The sequence below is a fragment of the Strigops habroptila genome, chromosome 12, assembly GCF_004027225.2.
Source record: "Strigops habroptila isolate Jane chromosome 12, bStrHab1.2.pri, whole genome shotgun sequence".
NCBI classification, from domain to species: Eukaryota; Metazoa; Chordata; class Aves; order Psittaciformes; family Psittacidae; genus Strigops; species Strigops habroptila.
The window spans coordinates 6,865,653-6,889,515 of NC_044288.2; the positions used below are offsets into that span (position 1 = coordinate 6,865,653).

Genomic DNA, 23,863 nt, shown 5'->3' on the forward strand with positions numbered 1-23,863 from the left:
GCAGCTGAAAATATCTCGGTAGGGGAGGCTGGTTCATCAGAGCAAACTTCCAGCTCTGCGGGGAAAGTGTCAGTCCTGGGAACAGGCTACCTGGGGGGAAGAGACAGTGAAACACGTGTCTCAGCAGGGACAAACCTTTCCTGCCAGTGTATCGTTTCCAACTGCCACATTCTGGTGATAAAACATGAAGTTTATGGCAATAATAAAACAAGAATGACAGAGTTTTCAGTTCAGCTGGTAGGGAGCTTTGTGACCCGCTCTGGGTCTCTGCTTCCCTTGGCAGGTTGCTCCGGGATCCCGCACTGACCTCCCACTGGGAGGGACTTGGTGGCTGGAGCTGATCCCCTGGGATGGACGGAAGCTCCGGCCTTGCTCTTGTGCTGGGATCCCACCTCTGATGTCTCTGAACCCATCAAGGAGCTCAGCTCTGCTCTGTCAGCTCCTCGACACTTTCTCCTTCACGTCTTGGGTTTGTGCCGGTGAAAGGGAAGTGGTTTAATGTGATTACCCCGGTAAAGCCCCACATAAGAGGATTGGTGGTGCTGCGGGGCTGCCGGCAGCACGTGGCGCAGGGGGGAGTGTGCTGGCTGGGGGTGCCAGCCCGGCCGTTGCAGGCACCCCAAAACCTGCTGGCCCTGCAGGGCTCACCCCGGGATTCTGCACACCTCGTGCGCCAGCACCTGCCCGTGCTGTGGCGGCCGCTTGTCCCACTGAGACGCGGATGGAATGGGCAGCAGAACACACCGAGGAGGGGGACAAAGTGCCGGGGGCCTGGGGCAGCCCCAGGGGTCTGGGCTGGCTATGCAGGGGGGGAAGAGGGCTGCACCTCGAGCAGGGTTATGGGGAGAGGATGGTTTATGCTGGGGCTGGGTAAACCCAGTGTGTCTGGCAGATGTTTCTGCGGGTCTCTCCTGCCCCAGGGAGGTTCTAGTCCCTGCGTGGAGAGCCGGGCTGTGGGGTAGGCCCGGGGGGGGAGAGGGACAGCCCTTGCCCAGGGGGTGAGCACCTTGGTGCTGCATCAGCTCTGCAGCTCCTACACCGTGTCCTGCTGCCCGCAGGGGAAGAAGCCGTGTTTAGATGCTGTAAAACCTCAGAATCTACAAAGCAGCACATCCATAAATCATTTACACCAAGGTTTTTTCCTCTTGACACTTTTCTCTGCCCCAAAGCAACAGCTTGGTTGGGATGAGTCCAGAGATCTGCTGTAACCGGAGCCCCAGGGGACAGGATGGGCTTGAGCCGAGGAGGAGGAGGGTCAGGCACGTCCCCTCTGCTCTCAGAGAGTCAAACAAAGTCAACCCTTCCACGAGCAGGCCGTGGGGTGCAGTCAGCTCAGCTCCCGGAGCTGTAGCTCAGCTCCGCAGGGATTCATTCAGCAGGTACCAGATGCTGTTGAAGTGCAAACGCAACGAACCACGAACAAATGTGTGCAAGCTCCGACAGAGCAGAGAGAGGAAAAGTGCTCTTTTTTGCCCCCTTTCTTGTTTTCCTTGGCTCCTCCCCGTTCCAGGCAGGCTGACACAGAGCCCTCTGTGCTTGAGGGTGGCTGTGACCCTGCTTGGGGAAGCGGAGCGGCTCCCGACAGTGCATCACTGCTGCCGAGAGCGCAGGTGGGGGACAGGGACTCACAGCGCGGGGCAGCGGCGCACAGCGGGCTTCAGTGGGAGGAGACGGGGGACTGTGCAGAACCCCTCGAGCAAGGCCGGGGTCCCGCTGGAGTCGGAGCCGGGGGTTCGCAGCTGTGGCCGGTGGCAAAGCCAGCAGCGGCGCCGGGTGATTGATTTAGAAATGAGTCATTCTGAAGGGGGGCGTCGCATGTCATCGCCCTGGAACGGCACCACAGCAGCCTGGCTCCGAAACGGTGAGAATTAGCGTTTAAAACAACAGCCCAGCTCCAGCACAGCTTTTGTTTCTCTTGGCCGCCTCGCGAGTGCCCTGAGAGCAGAAAGTTGCAAGACTTTGGATCAAACTGCCGGGGTTTGCTGCAAGATCTCTCCCGCTCCAGCGCCACCGCGGAGCCTTCGGGGCAGCCGAGCTCCCAAACCGCAGCGTGAGGGGAAATTTGTCCCGTTTCCTGCCTTTGGGCAAATGTCCCACAACAGAAATCACCGCTCTGAGCCCTGGTCACAAGGTGCAGGAGGGATTTTATCCTCCACAGCAGGTACCGCTGAGCTTGGAACTCTGTGGCAAGGCGAGGGCAGCGCAGCAGGACCCGACTTTCCCTTCCCGTGTGTAAACGACATTTAAGGCACCCGACGGGCGAGTCCTCGCTGTAGCTGTAAACTGGATTCGCACGATGTGGGCACCAGCAGCACCGCGGGGAGGTGAAGACGGAGCCACTGCTCAGGACGGGCTGTTTCATGGGGAGAGCGCTGAAGACCCGCTCCAGCGGAACGAGGCCCCGAGCCGGGGCGCGGGCGGGAGGCGGCGGGGCCCTGCCCGCGGCACCCAGCGCCCGCCTCACCGGGGAGCGGCCCCGCGCCCGCCGCCGCGCGCCTCTCGCGAGATCAGCCGCGGGTCATGCGCCTGCGCGGTGCGGCCGCCCAGGGGAAAGGGGCGGAGCCGCCGCCCCGCCGCCTCACGGACCCGCCGCCATCTTGTTTAGCGGCCGCTGGGCGCTTGCTCCGCTCCGGACGTGCCCCCCTCCCCCCTCCTCCCGCCAGCCGAGCCGGGGGCAGCGCGGGCGCCGCGCGGACGAGGCGGAGGCCGCGGCACCGCCAGCGCCGGTGAGTGCCGGGGAGCGGCGGGAGCGGCGGCCCGTGAGGGGGGCGCGGGGCGGGGGCGGCCTGAGGGGTTTCCCCCCCCTCCTCCTCTGCACCATCCCCGCCAACGGCTCCGCGCCGATTGGCGGGGCAGCACCGCGCCCGCTGATTGGCCCGCGCCGGGGGAGGCGGGTGAAGGAAGGTGCGCGCTGATTGGATACCGAGGAGCGGACCGGGGAGAGGACCGGAAACCGTGCCGTTTCCCCGCGCGGCCCGGAGGGGCGGGGGGGAGGCCGGCCCCGGCAGCGCGGGGGGGGGCAGCGGCAGGCCCGGGCAGGGCTCGGTGGGAGAGCTCGGTTTCACAGGCCCGTGGGGCCGGTGCTACCGTTCAGCCGGAGCTGAGCTGCGGGTCTCCGGTGGGTTCCTGAGGGGTTGTTTAACCTGTGCTCGAAGCCCCGTGGCACAGAGAGCTCTGGAAATACCTGCACCTAAACATGGTCTCTAAGTCCTGCTGTTCCTTGTGCTGAGAAAATGACATAAACGTGCCCCGGTGCCGGGTAACGTGCCGCGAGTTACAAGCAATGGGAGCGGGGTGAGAATGGAAGGTAATTCCTTTTGGCTGGAGGGGGTTTCAGTCAGGCCCATTCGTCCCCTGGAGCCACGCTGAGAGAGCTGGGCTGTGTCAGCCTGGACAAGAGAAGGCTCCTGAAGGGGAGACCTTAGAGCAGCTCCAGTGCCTAAAGGGGCTCCAGGAAACCTGGAGAGGGGCTTTGGACAAGGGCCTGGAGGGACAGGCCAAGGGGAATGGCTTTAACCTGCCAGAGGGGAGATTGAGATGAGCTCTGAGGCAGCAGCTCTTCCCTGTGAGGGTGCTGAGGCGCTGGCACAGGGTGCCCAGAGAAGCTGTGGCTGCCCCATCCCTGGCAGTGTTCAAGGCCAGGTTGGACACAGGGGCTTGGAGCAACCTGCTCTAGTGGAAGGTGTCCCTGCCCGTGGCAGGGGGTTGCAACTGGATGCGCTTTAAGGTCCCTTCCAACACAAACCAGGCTGGGATTACCTGTGCAGGTGTTTGGGGGTCAGGGCATAGCTCTGGGGTGGCAGCACCACTTTATCCTCATATCAGCTGTGCTGTGTCCCAGGGCTGGCTCCAGGACGTGGAGCTCTGGCAGGCTTTGGGCTGCTCACATACAACGATCAGCACTGGCTGCTTCTGCAACGTGATTCTTCATGTCGCCTTTTGAAATGCTTTGTCTGGTGGAGTGAAGTATTCTCCACGTCCTTAGGAATAAATGCTTGTTGTGTGTCTCAATAGCTGTCTGAGTGCAGGCGATATGGAGCAAGCACGTGGGTTCCTTCTCCTCTAGTCCTACATCCAGAAAATAGACTCCTGGCTCATCAAACACTTTTTGCTATGTCACCCTTGGCAAATTAGGTTATGGGCTTGGACTGGGCTGCTCCTGCTGGGTCTGTGTCCTCAGCTCACCGTGCTCTGGGCACAGCTCGCTGTCCCTTGGGTGCTGGTCGTGGTGGTGGCAGCCCGGTGTCACGCTCTGTTGGAGCTGCCCTGCGGGTCGTGTTGCTCTGAAAAGGGCTCATCTGAGGTGCTGGTGTTTGGGGGGCTCGTGAGTGTGTTTTGGGGTAAACACAGAGTTCTTGAAAGCAGAATCGGTGCCTTGGGCCGGCCCGGGCCCCCCCAGGCAGCGCCCGGAGCTGTTTGCTCTGAGGGAGGGCTGGGATCGGGTGTAACCCCCCGGTTGTGGGTCAGCCTCGAGCCGCCCCCTGCGCTGTTCTGTCCCGGCTGTTAATCGGTGCCTTCATTCTCCCCCCACACCCCGACAACAGCCCGTGGGGCCACAGCCCCCAAACCGTGACGGTTCCGGGGTTAGAGCGTTCCCCTCGGCTCGTGGCAGTGAAACCTTTCCAGTGGGATTTTGGCAATTCCCGTTAGCCCAGCGACCTCTCGGTGCCCTGTGCGATTCCAGAGCTGCAGCGCTTGCAACGAACCCGTTACCGCGGGGTTCCCAAAATGCATTCGGGGGTTGCACTTCTGCACCGGTCGTTACCGGGAGGAGCACAGAGCTTTGCCGAGTGCGAGTATTAGCGGTTTTAGGACACGTTTTAACCATTTACACATAAAACCAGCCCTTGCTGGTGGTTTCTTCCTTCATCCCTTCTCGCTTCCTGCCCTAGACCCCGGTAACCGGCAGAAGCCGGAAGCGCTGGCTCAGCCCCGCGCTGGTTTTCCCTCTTTTGCTCGTTATCCCGCGCTATTTCCAAGCGGTGTTGCGGAGCGCCGGTAACTTCCTGGGCTCGCATGCCGCCGGCGACTCGCCGTTCCCGGCTTCCAGGCCGGGCCGAAGGCGCCCACTGGGCGCTCCCCCGACCCGCGGACGCCGGTTTGAGGGGATATTCCCGCCCCCCCCCCCCCGGTTGTTTTTGAGGCCGTGCGGGGCCGCGTTCGTGCCGCGCCACCGGACGTTCGCTGCCGGTCGGTGCTTCCCCTCCCCGAGGCTGTGCCCGCCCCGGGAGCCGCCGGCGGGGCGCGGCCCGGCCCGGTCGCGGTGCACCCGGTACCGCGGGTCCCGGCACCGCCCGCCCCGCGCACGTGCACCCCGCGCGCTGCCCCGTGACCCGCCGGTGGCGGCGGGAGGAGGCGGGAGTGCGCGTGCTGCCCGAGTGACAGGCGCGCCGGCCAATCAGCAGCCGCCCCCGCGGCCCCTCCGTGTGTTTGAATGGGAGCCTCGCAGCCAATAGGAGGCGGCCGGGGCGGGGAGCGCGCGGCCGGGCGCCGCTCTGACCCCTGCGCCGCCTCTCAAGGTAACTTTAAAACAGGAAGTGGACGGCGAGGTTGCGCCGCCGGCGGCAGCCAATGAGCGTGCGGGGCCGCGCCCTCCCCCGGCGGCGCGTAGCCAATGGGAGCGGGCGGGGCGGGCGCAGCAGGGTAGGCTGAGCGGCGGCTGTTAAAGGGGCCGGCGGCCCGGTCCGGCGGGGACGCGGAGTCCCGGCAGGCAGGGGTCAGCTCAAAGACAAAGCGATGGCGGCATGGCCCGGGCACCGCCGCCCCTCCGCCCGGCGGGCAGGGCCCGCGGCGGCCGCGGCACGGTGAGTTAAATCGCGGCGGCCGGAGCCGCGCTAGCTGGGGCGGGGGGCGGTCGCGGCCCGGCCCGGTGATGGGCGAGCAGGCCCCGGTGGCGGCGGCCGCCGCCCGGCCCCGCGGTGCCCCGGCCTTGTGCGGCGGGAGGAGGGGGAGGCGGGGGGCAGGCCGGGGGCTCCGGGGGGCGGCGGCGGCGGTCGGGCCCGGTTCGCGGCGGCGGTCGGAGCCCGGCGCTGAGCCCCAGGCGCTGCTCGGGGCGGTGGGTACGGCCAGGGGCAGCCTGCGGGGGAGCGCCGCCCCGGGGCCGCTAACCGGAGGGGGGGACACAAAATGGCAGCGCCTTCCCCCTCCCGGGGCCGCCGCCGAGCCGGGGGAGCGGGGGGGGGTCGGTCGGTCGGTCTCCCCCGGCTGCCCTTGGCGGGACTGCCCGGCCGCCTGGGAGCCGCCCGCGGGCACCGGTCAGACACACGGCTCCTGGAGGCAGCGGGCTCCCCATCACCCCCAAACCGCCCGCCAGCCCCCCGGCAAGTATAAGCAGCCCTTTGTTTTCTTTCTGATGGCAAATAAGCGCTGAAGGTCACGGGAGCCCCGCAGCCCGGCGGTGACAGGCAGGAACCGGGTCGGAGCGTGGCTTAGCTTCCAAGTTTTCCAGCCCAAAGGGCTTTGTCGGCTCTGCCGGGGACACCCGAACTCCGGCAGGGCCGGGCTCCTGCTGCCCGGTGTCACCGTCAGAGCCCGGGCTGGGCCTTCCCTCAGCGCACGAGTGACCTTGAAATCCCACTGCTCCGAGTTTGGAGAGCGAAGGACAAAGTTTGTTTGTGGCACTTTGGACTGAAAGGGGAAAAAAAAAGGGAGAATCCAGGTGGCAAAAAGCTGCTGCGTGTGGCCGGGGGCACCAGGGGCACGGGGCAGGCTGTGGATTAGGGCTGAAGTTAGTTTTCCGCGAGGAGCCGGATCACATTGCAGACATTCCTTCTCCTCCGCTCCCACTGAGATGCTGAGCAGTGCTGGTGCTGTCCTTGCCTCCTCAGGGTGAGCTGCTGACGTGCTCCAGTGTTCTCAGCCCTGCTCTTACCCTGTTTATTCTTTCCCTGATTGACCTTAAAAGTGTAGAAAATGAGAGGTGGCTCCATTGTGCAGCCTGGTTTGTGGGGGTGTTGGAAAAGGCACACATTAACCTCATCTCACGCCGCTGTCAGCTCCTAACAAAGGGCTGCGTCTTGGGGTTGAACCTCACCCTGAAAGGTCTTTGAATTGCCACAGCCTTCAAGTATTATTGTGGGTGTTTAAGTTAAGACTAGGGAATGGCATCACCTTGGTGCAGGCAAAGCTTATCCAGCTTCTGGTGGTGTCAGGGACGTTTCCATCTGAGAAGGGGCAGAATGAGAAGCGTCACCATAAGTCATCTATTAATAATGGCAGCTCCGGTATGTCTGTGGAAGAGCAGCAGCTCCTGCAGCAGGCTCTTGGCCAGGATGGGGGATTTTCTGGCTGGGTGAAGGTCAATGGTAGCATCTTCAAGCGAAAACGAGATATCTTTTGATTTTTGCCTTGAAATGAGGCTATATTCAGCTGCTGCATGATTTGAAGGGGTGGCAGAACATGAGGGAATCTATAGCTAGCATGAGATGAAATAAGAAATCCTCCAGAAGTCTCATTACACCCAGTGTTTATCATGTTTCATTGCTTAAGCTCGCAAGAGGTTGTAGCGTGTACAAATGGGTGCTGCTTGATCTTTCTAGGTCAAGAGCAGCAGGTAAAGCCTACAGCTTCTGGCAGCACCGTGAAGGGATTTAGTAGCAAATTACACCAGTTCCTGGCTTTTTCTTGCAGTGCCATAAGGGAAGGTCCGTGGATCCCATTTTCTGCTGCTCGGAGCAGTCAGTTGTGTCCCCTCTGTCCCTGGGCTCCAGTGGTACCGGATGGAAGCGCAGGCGCAGGAAACGGGAGCGTCTTCTTGGTGGAGGGACTTTTCCCTGCTCGGGTTTGCACTGAGTTACCTGGCGGTGCGGGCGGCGAAGGGGTGAAGGACAAGCTCATGTGGGAAAGCGCTGTCCCTGGGGAGAGCACCTCGCTGGCTTGGAGCAGCAGGAGGAGGAGGAGGAGGAGGAGGATGTGTGTGCCCTGCTGGGAGGGCGCTGCCTGCCTGCAGCAGGTCACCTCTCCAGCCACTGTATTTGGGTTTGGGGTGGTTTTGCTGGCTTTAATCTACTGGGATCTTGCATTTCTATAACGCAGTGTGACATCTGCATCTTAATAGCGTTGGCGCATGAAGTGGTTTCTTAATATCAGGGCTTACTGATCTGCCCGTGTTGCAAGTGAGTTACATTTGCGTGGCTGCTCACTTAAACTCTTTCCTTTGTACCTTCTGATAAAGCAGCCACTTTACCTCCTGTTCCAGAGGGTCAGAAACTGTGTGGCTGTTACAGGGGCACTGACAGCGAGCTCCAGCTCCAGGATACCTGACAAAGCTGCCCAGGAGCTACAGGAAGTTTTTCTTCGGTTCGTGCTCAAAAACTTCAGGTTTTCTTCATGCTGAGACCTCACTGTTCATCACTTGCTCTGCTGCTTGGTTGCTTCCTGGTAAATCCAAGTGGGTCTTTTTTCTTGAGGAAGGTGATGCAGAGGGTTAGAGATCTACAAGCTTGTAATACAGCATCATTTTTTACAAATACAAATAACTACTTAGGCAGGAAGGGCCTGATGAGCCACCCCATCTGCCTTAGAGCAGCGCAGTTCGGCTCCATTTAAGTGGAATCTGCTGAGCTCAGGAGGTGAGAAGCTTATGGTTGGATGAAAAGAATTATTTTTCACTTTTGCATTATTTAACTGATAAAAGTGAGTAAAGGAAGTAATAGGAACATTGAATGTTAGAGTAAACCCTGTAGAACAGTATCCCTGATAATCCCTGTAGAGCAATAACCCTGCAGCCCCCTGAAGGCAGTAGGTTGATCTGACTTTTCTACCCAGAATAATGAGGTTTGCAGATGTTAGAGGCTGGTTCAGCCTTTCGCTCTGCTTTCAAACCATCACAAGTTCTTGTGAATAACTCCTATTTGTCACTCAGGGTTCTCTGGCTTGTACCTGCTGCTGCCCTGCTGTGGTTTGAGTCATTCTTTCTGCCTTCCCCTCTTCCCTCTCCAGCAGCGGGGAGGTGGCTGAGCCTTAAAAAGGCACCTGAAGAGCCAAGAAATACGCGAGGTTTCGGCTGCACTAAACCACGCGTGTACCCTTGGCCGCCCGGTGCTGCAGCAGCCGGGTGTCAGCGCGGGGCAGACGATGCCCGTCTGCTCCGGATGCCACCCGCGTCCCCGGGTGACAGGAGGTTACAGCGAGTGCCCAGCTCAGCTCTTCCAGCCGCTTCCATGGCTCTCAGGAGCAGGAGGAAGTAGGAGGGCGCTCAGATGACTTCGTATCAAGAAACTCTTAATTTAATGCAGAATTATTTTTAAATTCAAAGTATCGACTAAAAAGATAAAATCCTGGGGCTGAGTGTATGTACCCGCTGCTGTCTGAACAGGCATTTTGCTTGTGCTTGCACTCCAGAGCAGGAAATGGGTATGTTGCATGATAGAACTGCTGCTGCCTGAAATACAAATGAAATTTCAGTTATGAATGGAATTCAGAAGGTGCTTCAGGTGCTTCCAGATCCAGTGACAGTTTTCAGCTCTGGTGGTATCTGTTCTTTGCTATGAGGGTGCTGAGGCGCTGGCACAGGGTGCCCAGAGAAGCTGTGGCTGCCCCATCCCTGGCAGTGTTCAAGGCCAGGTTGGACACAGGGGCTTGGAGCAACCTGCTCTAGTGGAAGGTGTCCCTGCCCGTGGCAGGGGGTTGGGACTGGATGAGCTTTAAGGTCCCTTCCAGCCCAAACCAGGCTGGGATTCTGTGATCCTCTCTTTCTGTTGAGTAGGTAGTGGAGAGGCAGCTCTTACCCAGCCTGATGAAACCCAGTGCCTGGGGATGGGAGAAGGGAGGAGCAGAATTCCTGCCGTAGGTACCGGGGTGGAGAAGGGGAGAGTAGGAGGCGTGTGATCCAGCACAACACAGACTGCAGTGCTCTGAGCAGGAGCTGAGCCATGGGAGTGGTGCAGAGCAGATTTGGCTGCTGAAACCCAACGTCGCTGGTTTAACGGGTTGTTGGAGGTGTTGGAAGTGATCATCCAGATCCCAGGATTTGTAACTGATTTGGGCTTAAATCAAGTGCTGCGCTGCGTGTGAATGAAAACAGCAGTAATGCCTTACAGGTATTAGGGGGCTAATGTTCAAACTGTGCTTTGAAGATGGAATAATCTCCTGCTAAATATTCATAGGAAAAAGGGCTGGAAGGCACCTGAAGAAGTCTTTATTTCTGCCTTAAGGCAAGATCAACTTGACCCAAACACCCTTTTGCAACCTGCTCTTAAAGCCCTTAGCAGTGAGTACTTGGTACCCTCTGTAGGTAACTTAGTGCAGCATTTAACTACCTGCCTGTGTTCAGAGAAACCTGCAAAACACCCCTTATCCAACAGCGTCGAATGATTCTCCTGTCAGCTGAAATCAACCCTTTCTGGTGCCACCTATGTGCTGAGAGGGGTGTGTGGATGTGGTGCTGCAAGAGGGAACGGATAAAAATAAATGCAAGGAATTGCAAAGTTTCTTAGAATAACCCACTGGGAGGAAGCTTGTGTTCTGAGTTGTGCTGGTTCGCTGACAGCCTCCTCAAACGGTTGTTCACAAGTTGAAAGGTTGTGTTGGCATCAGGAGCAGAACCGCAGACTTGCCTGGGTTTGTGCTCAGCACCTTTGTGCACCACCCGAAAGCTGCGTTAGATCTTCCAGCAGTATTTATAGAAACGAAAGAGACTCCCCGTTATCTCTTGCAGAAATAAATCTCGTGTTCAATCTGAGGTACCTGCTTTGGGCCTATGGTTCAGCTGTTTAATCCTAATTCATTGTATCATGATGATACTGGGTTTTGTGCTCTCATAGCAACTGTTGGGACGTGCCGAGGTAACTGCTGTACATGTAATGCTATGGGTTATATAGTCCATTATGTCTCATCTCTAAAGTGGTCCTTATTAAGATGTGGAGTGTTGGGGTTTGTTCAAAGCTGATCTTACGTCCAAAAAAACCACTGTATGAATCTCTAAATGTGGTGTTCCCCCTCCTCCTCCCAGCTTACTCCAGTAGTGTTCTATAGGCAAAGCCTTTTCTGTGCTGTCCTGTTGAGGTCCCAGACCTGGCCTGGATCTCGACACGTGGAAGCAGCTCCTCCTTTCGGAAGGTGTTTGGCACCTTTGTGCAGCACACAGAATTCAGGGATTCTCACAGAATCATTCAAGACATGAAGAGCCAAAGGCTCGTGTGTAGTAATGTGGATCCCTGCATGCTACAGCTTGTGTCTTTCCTTCTGCTTCAGCAGGGCCAGGCGCAGAGCTGCTCAGCGGCTCTCCCATCTGCCGTAGTGCTGCTCTTCGACTAATTCTTAGACCCCTATAGCAGGATTTCCAACTTGGTTCAGCTCCTGGCACCGGTGGCAGCTGCCAATTCTTCATCAGGTCAGAAACGTGCAGCTTTGATGGGGCTGTAGCTGCAGCGCCTGCTCCCTGGCTAGAAGCCTTCAGCAGAGGACGACACGCTCGTTGTGTCCCCAGCTTAGACCCTCCTCTCGTGGCTGTGTCAGAAGGCAGGTGAGTTCTCACAGCGAGTCCCTGACCACAGCTCAAGCAATTCAGAATCATGTTTTACACCATCACTGCCACCACCAAAGCAAGAGAAAGTAACTCTTGGCCGTGGTTCTGCCACCTTTGTATTGCAGCCATGCTGTGCACTCGTGCTGCTCATCCTCTGCCTGCTGAACGTGTCAGTCGGAACTGTAATGGAAGTGAATTTGGCCTTGTCTCATAAAAGGAGGCTCACCTGAAACTACCTATGTTGACTTGAGTAGATCTTGAAGCAGAGCTGCTGTACAGGTGTGATACCTCTGTGGAAGCAATTTTAGACCTTGAAAGGTCCAAACTCAAAGGTTGGTTTTAAAATAAGACACTGTGATATCATACAAAACAAGTGCTGTTGACCTGCAGTGCAGAGACAACCTTTCAGTTTGCCTTCAGCCACCGTGACTGCTGCTGAGAACAAAGAGTTCTGTTGTAGTCCACTTCCAACTCTGTATGTTCTGTATGGGATATTCTGGTATGAAGTCAGGTGTCAGATACCAGCTAGCTAATTGCTGTAACTGAAGTAATGAGAGCAGCATCTCAGGAAGGCATTGGCTTTCTCTCCTGCACTGGGGACTCCTCACTTGCATTTACAGAAATGTGTTACTAAATTCATATAAACCCATAATTATTATTCTTGTGAAACTAGTTCTTAGTTGCTAGATTGTTCCTTCTGATCCTGGCAGGATCAGGTGTCTGGCGCTCGCTGCTACACAGAGCTCATTCTTCAGACATGCAAGTGAGGCTCTGCACATTTCACTTGTAAATCAAGGGGCAGGCTCCCACCCCAGAACGCTGCTGTTTGGAGAGCACATCAGACTGAAGTGTCACAGAGTTCGGATTTATTCACAATAGTCACTTTTCAGCTCTGTGGATCTATGTTTAATTCTTCAGCTTCCTGGGTTTTTCTGCGTGCTGTGGCTTTGGGGTTTATTCTTGGCTGGTGAAGATGGTATATTAAAACAAAGGGGAACTCCATTGCTTGTTGTCTGCTGTAGCACTACTTCGTAATAATGAACTAGCGAGTTTTGGGCAATAGTGGATGTTGCAAAGCCAAGAGTATTTAAGAAGAGTTGTGTGTGGGTTTTTTGGGCGGTGGGAGCCTTCTAAATACTGCCCATGTGGTGGTGAATCTGTATGGTGGTAGAATCAGGGAGTCCCAGACTGGTTTGTGTTAAGAGGACCTTAAAGCTCCTCCAGCTCCAACCCCCTGCCCTGGGCAGGGACACCTTCCACTAGAGCAGGTTGCTCCAAGCCCCTGTGTCCAACCTGGCCTTGAACACTGCCAGGGATGGGGCAGCCACAGCTTCTCTGGGAAAAGTCTGTGCCAGCGCCTCAGCACCCTCACAGGGAAGAGCTTCTGCCTCAGAGCTCATCTCAGTCTCCCCTCTGGCAGGGGATTTGTTTTTGCAGTGTCAGTTTTCAGATATTTGTGTGTTATCCTGATTTGTAGCTATAATCTAAGGATGTTGAGGCAAAACGTTTGCCTGAGCTTCTGTCTGATTTCTTTTTAGCCTCCACCTTCAGTTTTAGCCATCTTTTTAAGACACTTGGATGGAATATGCTGCTTCTGCCATGTAATGCAATGTGGTATAAAACGGGCTCTTTCCCATAGCGTAAGTCATGGGAATGCAACTGTTCTGTATGCAAAGAAGCTGACAGCTCTGATACCACCAGAGCCTGTGGTACTTGATGATGTTGCTGAGTTACTGCCTTCTTCATCGGGAGCCTTGAGGCCCTTCAGTGCTTGCCCCTGGCACTCACCCTTTGCATATCCCTTCGGATATTTGGATAAAGTTCATTTGGAGCCGCTCTCCACCCAGCTGATTTTGTTTGGTTGGCTTCTTAGCCAAGGCCAGCCTGGGAGCAACTTAAAAGTAGGCACGTCAGAAGCTGTGACATGACCCTGGCTCGTGGGGGACATTGTCCTCTGGTTCCCAAGCTCCCTTGGCAAGCGGCACCCGCGATGCTTGGTGAGGTCCCATGGTGGGGGCTGGCAGCTCCTGCTCTCCTGGGGCTGGTGGGCTCCTCCAGGCCATGGGTCTGGCAGAGAAGGAGCCCTGGGTACCTCCTCGGGGTGGAATTGCAAGGTTTTCTTTGTGATTATACTGTACCTTTTGTTTTCAATAGCAGGTTCTTGCTCAAGCGCGCAGATTGTAGGCATCCAGGGTGAGACAGCTTCATTGGCCTGCTTCCCCCTTCCCACGGCATTAAAGAGCACAAACCAGCATCTGTTTAAAAACCAAATAACAAAAAAAGGAAAGGCAAAACCACAAACACATAAACCACAGACACCAGAGGTGTCCTCGTGCGTTGTGCTCCCATGCCGTGAAGCTCTTCAGCGTCTGTCAGCTGCCATGGGATTTTGTGAGCTTAATGTTGGTAAAAGGTGCTGTGCTCCGGTGAGCAGCAAAGCTCTAATTGCAGAGTGTTGATGTCTGGTTCTTGGCTGTGCTTTGCTGATGTGCTCTGTAATCACCTCCAGCACTTCATGCGGAGGCCTCGGCTCCTTGGCCTTAGCGTGGAAGCAAAGTGTTTCCCTCCATGGAGCATGTTCCAGGCTGGGGGCCTGGGTGGGCTTTTGTAGAGCAGGTGTGTCCTGGTCTCTGTGTTCTTGGGCTCTCATCTCTTCTGTTTGGGGGTTTTTCTGGGGGTTGGCTGGCTATTTGCCTGTATCTAGTTCAGTGAGGTGCCCATGTTCTGAGCGAGCACATCTGGTGTGTGCATGAGCCTCCTCCTCTGGATTCTTGTGCAGGAGCAGCTCTGCAGAGCCTGGTTTTTAGGTGTCAGGCTCCTGGGACTCCGTCCTGGGACTAACCTGAGGTCCACGTAGCACCACTGGCTTTGGTGCAGCATCAGGCGTGCCGGCAGATGATGGCTCTTGTGCAGCACAAGCACGTCAGGTTGCGAGGTACCTGCCCAAAGTACGTGCCCAGCTTCTCTCCAGGGACACAGCGTCGCTGGCTCCGCAGGGGCTCTCTGGCTGCACTTACACTTCGTGGCAACCGGGAGACGCAGGAGATGGACTTTAACTTCTGTTTCTCAGCACCGAGAGGGTGTCAGAGTAGCCGGTTTACTCTTGAAACTTGGAGAGACCATACCCTGGTTATGTGAGCACAGGGATCCTCAGAGCACGGGGCTGGCGAGGAAATGTCCAGGGGAGGAAGGATGAAGGAAGCTCTAAAATTCCCCTGCAAACTGCGTATCAAAGAAGACAAACAGGTTTAGACACTGATAGTGTGAAAGCAGAGGAACTGCCTCCCTTTAGCTTTGGTGGGATTATCTTCTGTTGGGTGCTTTGGTATTTGTTGGCACTAATCCTGATCTGAGGCATTCTTACAAGACGAGAACACAGCTTCCCCTTGTGAAGGAACTTACCTGAGTGCTCAGGCATGGGTTCAGTAGACATTAGTTTGTCTCCCAGAGCCAGCTCTGTAGTTTTGCATGACAGGTTGGCTTCTCTTTTCCTTACAGTCCTCCTCTAATGCTTGCAAGCACCTTCAGGGCCACTTGTGTCTCTATTTTAATGGGAAGAAATTACTCCAGTGTGTTCTGAGCAGTTTTAACCTGCTTAGGCTTTTATGTTGGAGTTTATAGTGATTTCATTCTACAGGTTATTCAGAAAATCAGCCTATTGCTGACTCTTGTTTCTAGTCTGACTCAATTCCTAGCAATTATCCTAAACAGTCACTTAAATAGCAGTTGTCCCTTGGGATGGTTCTGAACCAGTCCTGTGCTTACCTTGAAGATAGGAAGTTTATTGTATTCATTGACAGGTCTTTTAAAATTCGAGATGGCTGGAGTAAACCGTTTGGAGCTCTTCCTGAAATGGGGATGAGTACTGCGGAGGTGTAGGAGAGAGGGGAGATTGAGATGAGCTTTGAGGCAGAAGCTCTTCCCTGTGAGGGTGCTGAGGCGCTGGCACAGACTTTTCCCAGAGAAGCTGTGGCTGCCCCATCCCTGGCAGTGTTCAAGGCCAGGTTGGACACAGGGGCTTGGAGCAACCTGCTCTAGTGGAAGGTGTCCCTGCCCGTGGCAGGGGGTTGGAGCTGGAGGAGCTTTAAGGTCCCTTCCCACCCAAACCAGGCTGGGATTCTGGGATATATTTAATGCGAGCAGTTTGGTTTTGCCTGCGGTAGGGAGTAATGCGCTGCTGGTGGTGGAATTTTCTTCCTGTTTGCTCCATTAGCTTTTTCCTCCTTTTTTTAACCTGTTATTTCATAGAGTTCTGTAGAGCATTATATTCCAGTGCAGCATTTAAGTGGGTTGAATTAAGTAATTTGTATTTTTAACTAAAGCCTGGAAAAGTGCTGTGGCTTGTCTGCAGGGTGAATTGCATCTCCAGTTGCAGAAAAGACCCCGTCTAGTGTTGGTGTTGAAACTCTGCCAGTACCAAGCAGGTTTCAAGGATTAGCTTTTATTTAGGTGCTAAACTACTTTTTGTCTACGTCTGACAATGGAGATCAAGAGGGGGAAGCATCAAATGCCACCTTAACACTCTCATTGGAATATTTATCTCTCTGTATTTTCTTATAAATACTTGAAATACTTGAATTTGTAGGCAGGTAGTATTATAATGCAAATCGTTGTTGGAAGAGTCATCAAGCAACTTGTCAGTCACTTATTTCCATAGGTTCCTTACCTGGGGTTCTTCCTGTCTTGCTTTGAGACTGCAGATACGTGCTTCTGACCTCCTCTTTGTCATCCCCTCTCACAGTCCCCTTTGGCTCTTCCCACGCCTCCCGTGTCCTCTCCTCAGGTTGATGACAGAGAAGTGCAAGTGTTCACAGGCAGCCTTGGGAGGTGTGGGCTGCAGGAGGGAACCAGCTCATTGTCTGACAGTCGCCTCTTCGAGCTGGTAATGAGGTTTTATGGATCATCATTGCTTTGGAATAGTAGATTTTAGGAGGCAGCAGCCAACTGCCAGTAATATCATCCGTGTTCTGGTGCGTTGTAAGTTACCCTCCTTCCCTTTGGCTTGAGGAAGGACTGAAATCAACCTTGACACAGTGAATCCAAAGCAAATGGGAATTGTGCTTTGGATTCACTGTGTCAGAGCTAAATCTACTCTTGGGTCCTTTTCCATTATATCTGGGCATATCTGGAGATCTTTCCCTGTGGAAGCTGTAGCACCTTTCTCTCTTGTTGTTAGACACAGAGACTTGCTGTTTGTACGTGGCATGTGCTTGTCATTCATGGCAACTTCAGAGCTGCTCCGGGTGACCCTGGGAGCGTTTAACATCAGAGCCTCACTTGAGCAGTGCGCGGTGCCTCTGCCGGCACTCACCAGGGTGCTTCCAGCGCACGGGAAGCACCGGGTCCCGTCCTGCCGGGTCGTGTCTCAGCAGGTCCTGTGTGTGCCTCTGGCATGTCTGCTCTGTCCTTCCAAGCTGCGTTCCCTGTTGGGAATCCTGCCAGAGCCACGCGCTCCTGTCGCACGGAGGCAGCCGGCAAGACTGCTCTTGCTGTTCCAAGGGATGCCAACGTTGTCCATTGACTTCATTTTAATACTAACTAGAGCTGTCTTAAAGAGTTCCTTGTCAGAGAGGCACAGCTTGGTCTGGGAGCTTGCGGGGGAAGGAAGAATCGTGTCACCTGGAACTCGCCTTATGCCTGGGCAGTGCCACAGGGGCTGGTGCCAGCTCGGTCACCAAGGGACGAGGCAGATCCACGCTGAGTGTCCTGACCACTTCCCCCCCTGCAGCTCAGCACAGGTACAGGGGCAAGCCTGAACCCTGTTGTTGTCCCTCTGTTTTCTCCTGCTGACACTGATGCATCCTGTGAATAACAGCGTTTGCAAAGATGGGAGTCTTCGTGCCCAGGCAGCGTCCAGTGTATATTTAACAAGAGCCAGGCTTGCTGAACAGCCTGCACTTGCAGAGCACTGAATGACAGCTATGCGGCTTCTACAATTGTTTCAATTAAGATTTGAATTTTAAATCTCACTTTGTGCTTTTGACACTCTGCATTATACAGACTGTTAATTCCTCCTGTTGATTGTACCCAAGGAGAAGAGGTATTTTAAATTTAGCATAAAGCCACAAAAACTGACACCTTTCAAATAGGCACAGAATCAACTATTTCATTTCACTTCTTAACTATAATATCAGGCTGACATTGACATTCTGGTTTCAGCTGGAGGGGGGTTTACTGCCACATCCTGCACAAGCAAGGGGGAAATGATTTTACCATAGGTGTGTACTGGAGTGGGAGCTGTGACTGGGCATCAGTGATGTGCTGTAACTCCGTGTGGAAAGGCAGAGCTCCGAGAGGGGAATAAAGAGACTGTTTTTTGGTTTCAATCATATTTTTTTTTTAATGTTCTTTTTCATTCTGTGGAAAAATAAATGAAACTTGAAAACCAGCTCCAGAGGCTGAGAGTATCTCTGCATTGTTGCTGTGAGTATCTCTGTGGTGTTGCTGTGAGACCTGGACCGGTGTATCTTGTTTTGACAGCACGATGAGCCCTTCCCGTGTTCCTGGGGCTTGGGGGGGATCTCGGGGAGCCTTTGCCTCCCCTCTTCCCTCATTGCTAACGCGTGGTGGTGTCTCTCCCAGCTCCCAGGATGTCTACGGACGGTGGCTTTGGCACAGCCGGGAACAGCGATGCCCAGCAAAGCCTCCAGTCCTTCTGGCCGCGCGTCATGGAGGAGATACGCAACCTGACAGTGGTAAGTGTCCTCGTCCACTGCCTTCCTCCCGGAGAACTGGTGCTGAAAAGTGCCTGTGAATGCCTGGGAGCAAGATAAACCTCAGCTTGAGAATCCCTGCTGCTCCTGGGATCCAGTAGGGTTGCTGTGTACACACCACAGGGCTGGCTCATAGCAAAATGAGGTGCAACAGTTGTACCTTCAGCTTGTTCTGGACTAAAGCAGACAACAGAGTTGATTCAAAAGGTTCTTTTAACAGGCTGCGTGAGGACCGTGGCTGCTGTCTGGAGAATTGCAGAGGAGTTATCTGCTGTTTGCAAAGGAAAGGGAAATGATTTTAAAATAGCTGCATGGTGTGTAGCTGCCATGTGCTGTTCTAGCTTACAGAGACTGAAAGGTTTGAGAATACACCTCAGGTTATACTCCATGGGCTGTTTAACTACCATTCAAACTCTGTGATGTAAATGTGGGACCAGCATGTGAGGGATCCATTGTCCATGCTGAAGGACAGGCCACATCAGCACACCCTGGGAGATGTTACTGTCCAAAATGCCACTTAGACCTTTCCCCTTCAGAAATTCAAACAGTTGGCTAATGACAGTTACAATTTTGTGAATGAATTTTGGGGTTTAGGCTGTTGCATAGAGCTATTGTGCCCTCTTCTAGAAACATCTCCTTTGACAAGCCTGAAAATCTGAAAATCACTTGAATGCCAAGTGCATGGTTATCACAGGCTTTATTAATTTAAAGACATCTGATTAGAACAATCCTGTATAGGCTGCGAAGAAGAATTGGACTAAGTGGCTTCTATTTTTTTCCATCCCCAAAAGAGATGTGCCTGAGAACAAGGGCATGTAATAAAAGTGACTTTTCAAGAGAGACTGATAGCTTACTGTGCTACACTGGTCCTGACAGCACACTCCTGTGCTTCTAATGGAGCTGAAAACAAAAGAGCTCCGGTGGAAGACGGGCTGTTCAAAGTGAAAACCTCAATCCCCCAGCCTGAAGATAAGCTGCTTTTTTCAGGCCGTGCACAGATAGTTGATTAAAGAAACAGATGTAGAAATTTGTATGCATAACCAGAATTAATGACTTTCCTCTTTGAGCACATTGAATTCTGTGTTCAAGAGCTGTAGTTTGTCTTCATCCCCCCATGAAAGGGGTTTATTATGCAGCTTATCAAGTATGGGCAGCTTCATTTTTAACTGTCGTGTGAATCTATTTATTGCATTGCAAGCTAGGAAGTCATTGAAAATCGCACTGAGGACAGTGGAGTTGGAAAGGAAAAGGGATAACCGCAAAACATTCCTCTGTAATCAAATCCTGAAATGTATTGTCATCCCATGGATGTGGACGTAAGGAAACTTAAAGCTGTCTCACCATTCCCATCTCCAGCCTCTTCTGCATGTGCTCCATAGCAGAGGTCAGAGCTGTTTGGTGGAAGCCTGCTTTTTGGGGCACACTCTGTCTGGGTTTGTGTGTCATGTGCCACTTGTAGCTAAAATTCAGGGGAAAAAACGTGGAAGCTGCTTTTGAAGAGCAAACCAGAGCTCCCTCTTCTCTGCCCACCACAACAGAAAGGCCTATAGCCCGGGGCGGGAGAAATGGGAAACAGAACTAGGCTGGAAGGAGCTGCTCAGTGCTGCAGGGAGTTAGAAGAGGCCTGTGAAAACATTGAGACCTAATTTGGGAAAAAGAAAAGATGAAGAATTGGTGTGTGAGGTTTGTTGTGCTGGGTGGTGGCCAGTGCTGGTCATGCTTCCGTGCACCACCGTGCTTGTGTGGTAACAGTGATTTATGTGACATTTGCCTATCTGCCTTAAAGGAATAAAGGAGCTTTAATCCTTTTCTCATTTCTCCCACGGCCTTTCCTCTCTGAAGATGTTAATAGTGCTGGACCTGTGCAGGTCTGCATGTAGCTCAGCTCGTCATAGAAGCTGATGTGCTTAAGACTGTGAAGAGCTTCACAAACGAGACATTTTGTCCTCATCTGTCTTTAAAGCTTGCTCAGAGCTCACCAGGCTCTTGAAAAAGGAAAGAGCTTTAAAAAAATTAAAAAAACTAAACCAAAAAATATAACACCCCTCTGCTTCGGGATATGTTTCCATGCCCTGGCAGCCCCTTACCCTGCTTATGTGGCGGTTACTGGTTGAAAGTGCCACCTTGAGCACATTCCGTGTTCAAACACAGGTCCTAGCCCTGGCTGCCTTCTTCTCACTGCCCCCCCATCCTTCCAAACCTCTGTGATCAGCAGCGGCTGAGCCAGCCCCAGGCAGGGGTGTCCCCACCTCCCAGATTAGTTCTGGATTTTTCCCCCTCTTCTCTTTCACTGCCCTGTCTCACAGCACTTGCTTCCCTGGAGAAAAGAGTTTTCTCTTCTTTTCTATGACATTTTGGTGAAGAAGGGAAGCTGTGTTTTTAGGAGCCTTTGTTTGAAGGAACCCTTCATTCCTGATGCAGTGGTGCATCACCTCAGCCTTTTTCACTCTTTAAGAGGCTCCTGGTACGACACACTGTGGATTTGTATGATTGTATTCTCCTCTGTCCCTTCCGAGGAGGGAGAGCACTGTTTGTAGTGAAGCTCAACAGGTTCCCTCACCCCAAGAGCTCTGCAGAGAGGGTCTCTCCAAGGGGCATGTCAGTGGTGACTCCAGTGCTGCTCCCGTTGGGTACGTGCTAACAGCTGAGCAGAGCAGGAGCACTCTCCATCCCCGAGCCCAGCACTGCACCACTTGGAGCCAGTGACAACCGCTGGAAAACAGTGAGAAATCCAGCTAAAAACAGGAAGGGATTTCTATGAAGGAGACTCTTGCAAGGTTTTTAACACCAAAATTGGTATCAGGCAACAGGAAAGCGTAAATAAAGCCCAGAAGATTTCATCCTGTGGCCCCACATAGCTCTTGTTTGCCTTCATTTTCTCTTGTGGCTTTTGGTAAATTCCAACGGTTTCGGGTCCCGAGACACCTAATTGAATTAGTTGCTTCAAATATAAATAGATGCCGAAATGTCTAACATTAGAAACATTCTGTTCTGCAGAATGGCTGCAGCTTTGAGGTGAAATAGTAGATACAAGTGTCTGACAGGAGGTGTAAGCAGAATTCTATCAGTACAAAACACAGAAAAGCAGATGAGAATTCTCAGGCTTGAGGAGAAGCTGCTCTACCTCAAAGAAAATAAGTTATTTTTATAAATGTAATGTTAGCCAGTTCTGGTCAGTCCAGACTTGTTCTGACATTTGTGTTTTACCTTTAAGTTATGTATCAGTAAAGAGTCTCTCAAATGTGAATCTCTCTGCAGAAAGACTTCAGGGTTCAAGAACTCCCTCTGGCTCGCATTAAGAAGATAATGAAACTAGATGAAGATGTGAAGGTAGACTCATGGGGTTTTCTGGAGTATTTCTAATCCTTTGGTGGATATTGTAGCAATTCCTTGCAATTCATTACTTCCTACCAGCATTATTCATTATTATTTTTAAAGCACACTCTAACAGTTGCCTTGAATGCAGTAGTAGCTGGTCTTGTGTAATTAAACTGAGCTGGGAAAGCAGAATCGTTTGGGAGCTGTGCAAGATTATTGCAGATTTGCTTTCTGCTGGTAAATATCAGTTTTCTGTGTCATTCTGGATATTTCCTGGTTTTTTTCTAGTGCTTAATTGTCTTTGCTCATGTATCCTCCTTGTTTCTCCCAGTTCTTCCTTTTATTAAATTGTATGAAGTGATACCCCTTAACCCTGTGCTCTGATATTTCAAATTTTATGGAAAAAAATAAGCAATAATGTAGGTGGGTGACGGGGGTGTGATACCAGTATTGGAGCTGAGCCCTTGACATATGACTGATGACCATAACACAGGCATTCACTGATGAAAACTGCACTTTCTTCTTGTTTTTCTCAGTGTGACACCATCCTTCTGTTAGGACAACCTTTAACACTTAAATGAGATCCTGAAGGAGGTGTGTGTTGTCTCCCTATACAAGGGAGCCATTCATTCCTCTGGGAAGGGAGCAGACCCAGGCCTGAGGTCCCAGGTCTGTGTCTGAACCAAACGAGTGCCACATTTTTGCTGATGAAGAGGAAGATGAGATTTTTAGGGCAGGGCAAGTTTCTGGCCTGCCAGGAACATTATTGAATCGGAAGGCTATACTGGCAGTAAGCACTAATGCCAAGCCAGCTAATAATGAAACTGCTCAATTTGAGTAAAACTTGAGCTAGATACTTTTTAAGGAAAAGGAATTTGGTGAGGAAGCAGAGTCCTTATTCAGGCCTCCAAACCTGTTTACTGATGCCGTTTACTGGCCATAATGCAGCACAATAGAACCATAGAATCCTAGAATACGAGGTTGGAAAGGACCTCAAGGATCATCTGGTCCAACCTTGCTAGGCAAAGCATGACCTAGACTAGATGGCCCAGCACCCTGTGCAGTGAATCTTAACAGTGCCCAGTGTTGGGGAGTCACCACTTCCCTGGGGAGATTATTCCAGGTTGTTCTCACTGGGAAAAATTTTCCTCGTGTCCAGTCGGAATCTCTCTGGGAGTGACTTGTGCCCATCACCCCTCGTCTTTTCCGTGTGACCCCTTGTACAAAGGGAGTTTCCATCTTCTTCATGGTCATCCTTTAAATACTGATAATGTCTGCATGACCTCGTGGAGCTGACATTTGAGCAGAGGAAGCAGGCTTGGGAGACAAGCTTTAGCTGCCCAGAACTGTTCGCAGTGTGTTTAACTGGAATGTGGTGGCTCTTTGGAACTCTGGTTGCAGATGATCAGTGCAGAAGCTCCGGTGCTGTTCGCAAAGGCCGCCCAGATATTCATAACAGAACTGACTCTGCGAGCGTGGATACACACAGAGGATAACAAGCGCAGGACGCTGCAGGTAACAGAGCTGCTCCCACCCAGCCTTCAGCTGCTTCGCCAACTTCCCAGCTTTTTGTTTCCATAATATGAAGCATGTTTTGTAGACAGTAACTTTTGTAGCTGTGTTTATCGCTACAAACCTGTGTACCAGGCGCAGGGCGCAGTGCGACCATCGCTGTAAACAACAACAGCAAAACCAAACCAAAGCTGCAGCTGTGAGCTAACTGTGACCTGCTGTGAGGACTCGGATAGTCTACTTGATTTGGTTTTCAATAGTAGTTCTAGTATAAACTTGTAGATGGTTGTATGGATAAATCAAGAGTGAAAACAAAAATACCCTCCTCCAAAACAGATGACTGTTTCTTCTGGATTGAGGGGCCCTCAATAATAGTAATTTTTTAGTGGTTCAAGAGTAAACTGTAACTCTTTAAGGTTTTGTTTGGGTCTTTTTCCATTCATTTTTAGTCTGGCATGTTGACCAGAATTGAAACTACACCAACAATCAGTTCAGGCCTTCAGATCAGAGGTGAGAGATTTAGGTCTATGTCACTCTCCTGTACCCTGGCACTGAGATTGCTGTGGCGGCAAGGAGACACATCTGATATCAGTCCAAGGCGTGCTATTGGATGGGCATCCAGCCACTCAATCCCCACTAAACTGGGCTAACGCTACTTGCTTAATTCAGTTTTTAACGCAGTCACTGTCAGAAGGATGTATTTAATAGACATTCCACGATCAAGGTGCTTTGTAAGTACACGTGCTGACTTGGGCACGTCCTCTTAACAGTTTTCAAGCTTGGATGAGTCCATTTATTTCAGAATCGTACTTAAAACCTGACCCTAATGTGCAAGACCTTGAATTGTCTCAGG

At 52.8% G+C, this 23,863-nt stretch overlaps 1 protein-coding gene across 4 annotated transcripts in view; it reads left to right on the forward strand.

The window, feature by feature from the left end:
* Positions 1-2,545: 2,545 nt before the first annotated feature.
* The window catches only part of NFYC (nuclear transcription factor Y subunit gamma), a 32,863-nt gene continuing 11,545 nt past the window's right edge, over positions 2,546-23,863 (forward strand). For 2 of the 4 annotated variants that reach the window (XM_030504995.1, XM_030504996.1), the window contains exons 1-4: positions 5,632-5,804; positions 18,050-18,162; positions 21,439-21,510; positions 22,900-23,013. In XM_030504995.1, coding sequence (XP_030360855.1) covers positions 18,058-18,162; positions 21,439-21,510; positions 22,900-23,013 — 291 coding nt within the window. In that variant the 5' untranslated portion in view covers positions 5,632-5,804; positions 18,050-18,057. Of the gene's footprint in view, positions 2,727-5,631; positions 5,805-18,049; positions 18,163-21,438; positions 21,511-22,899; positions 23,014-23,863 lie in introns of those variants that run through there. The other 2 variants (XM_030504994.1, XM_030504998.1) reach the window with 2 other exon arrangements.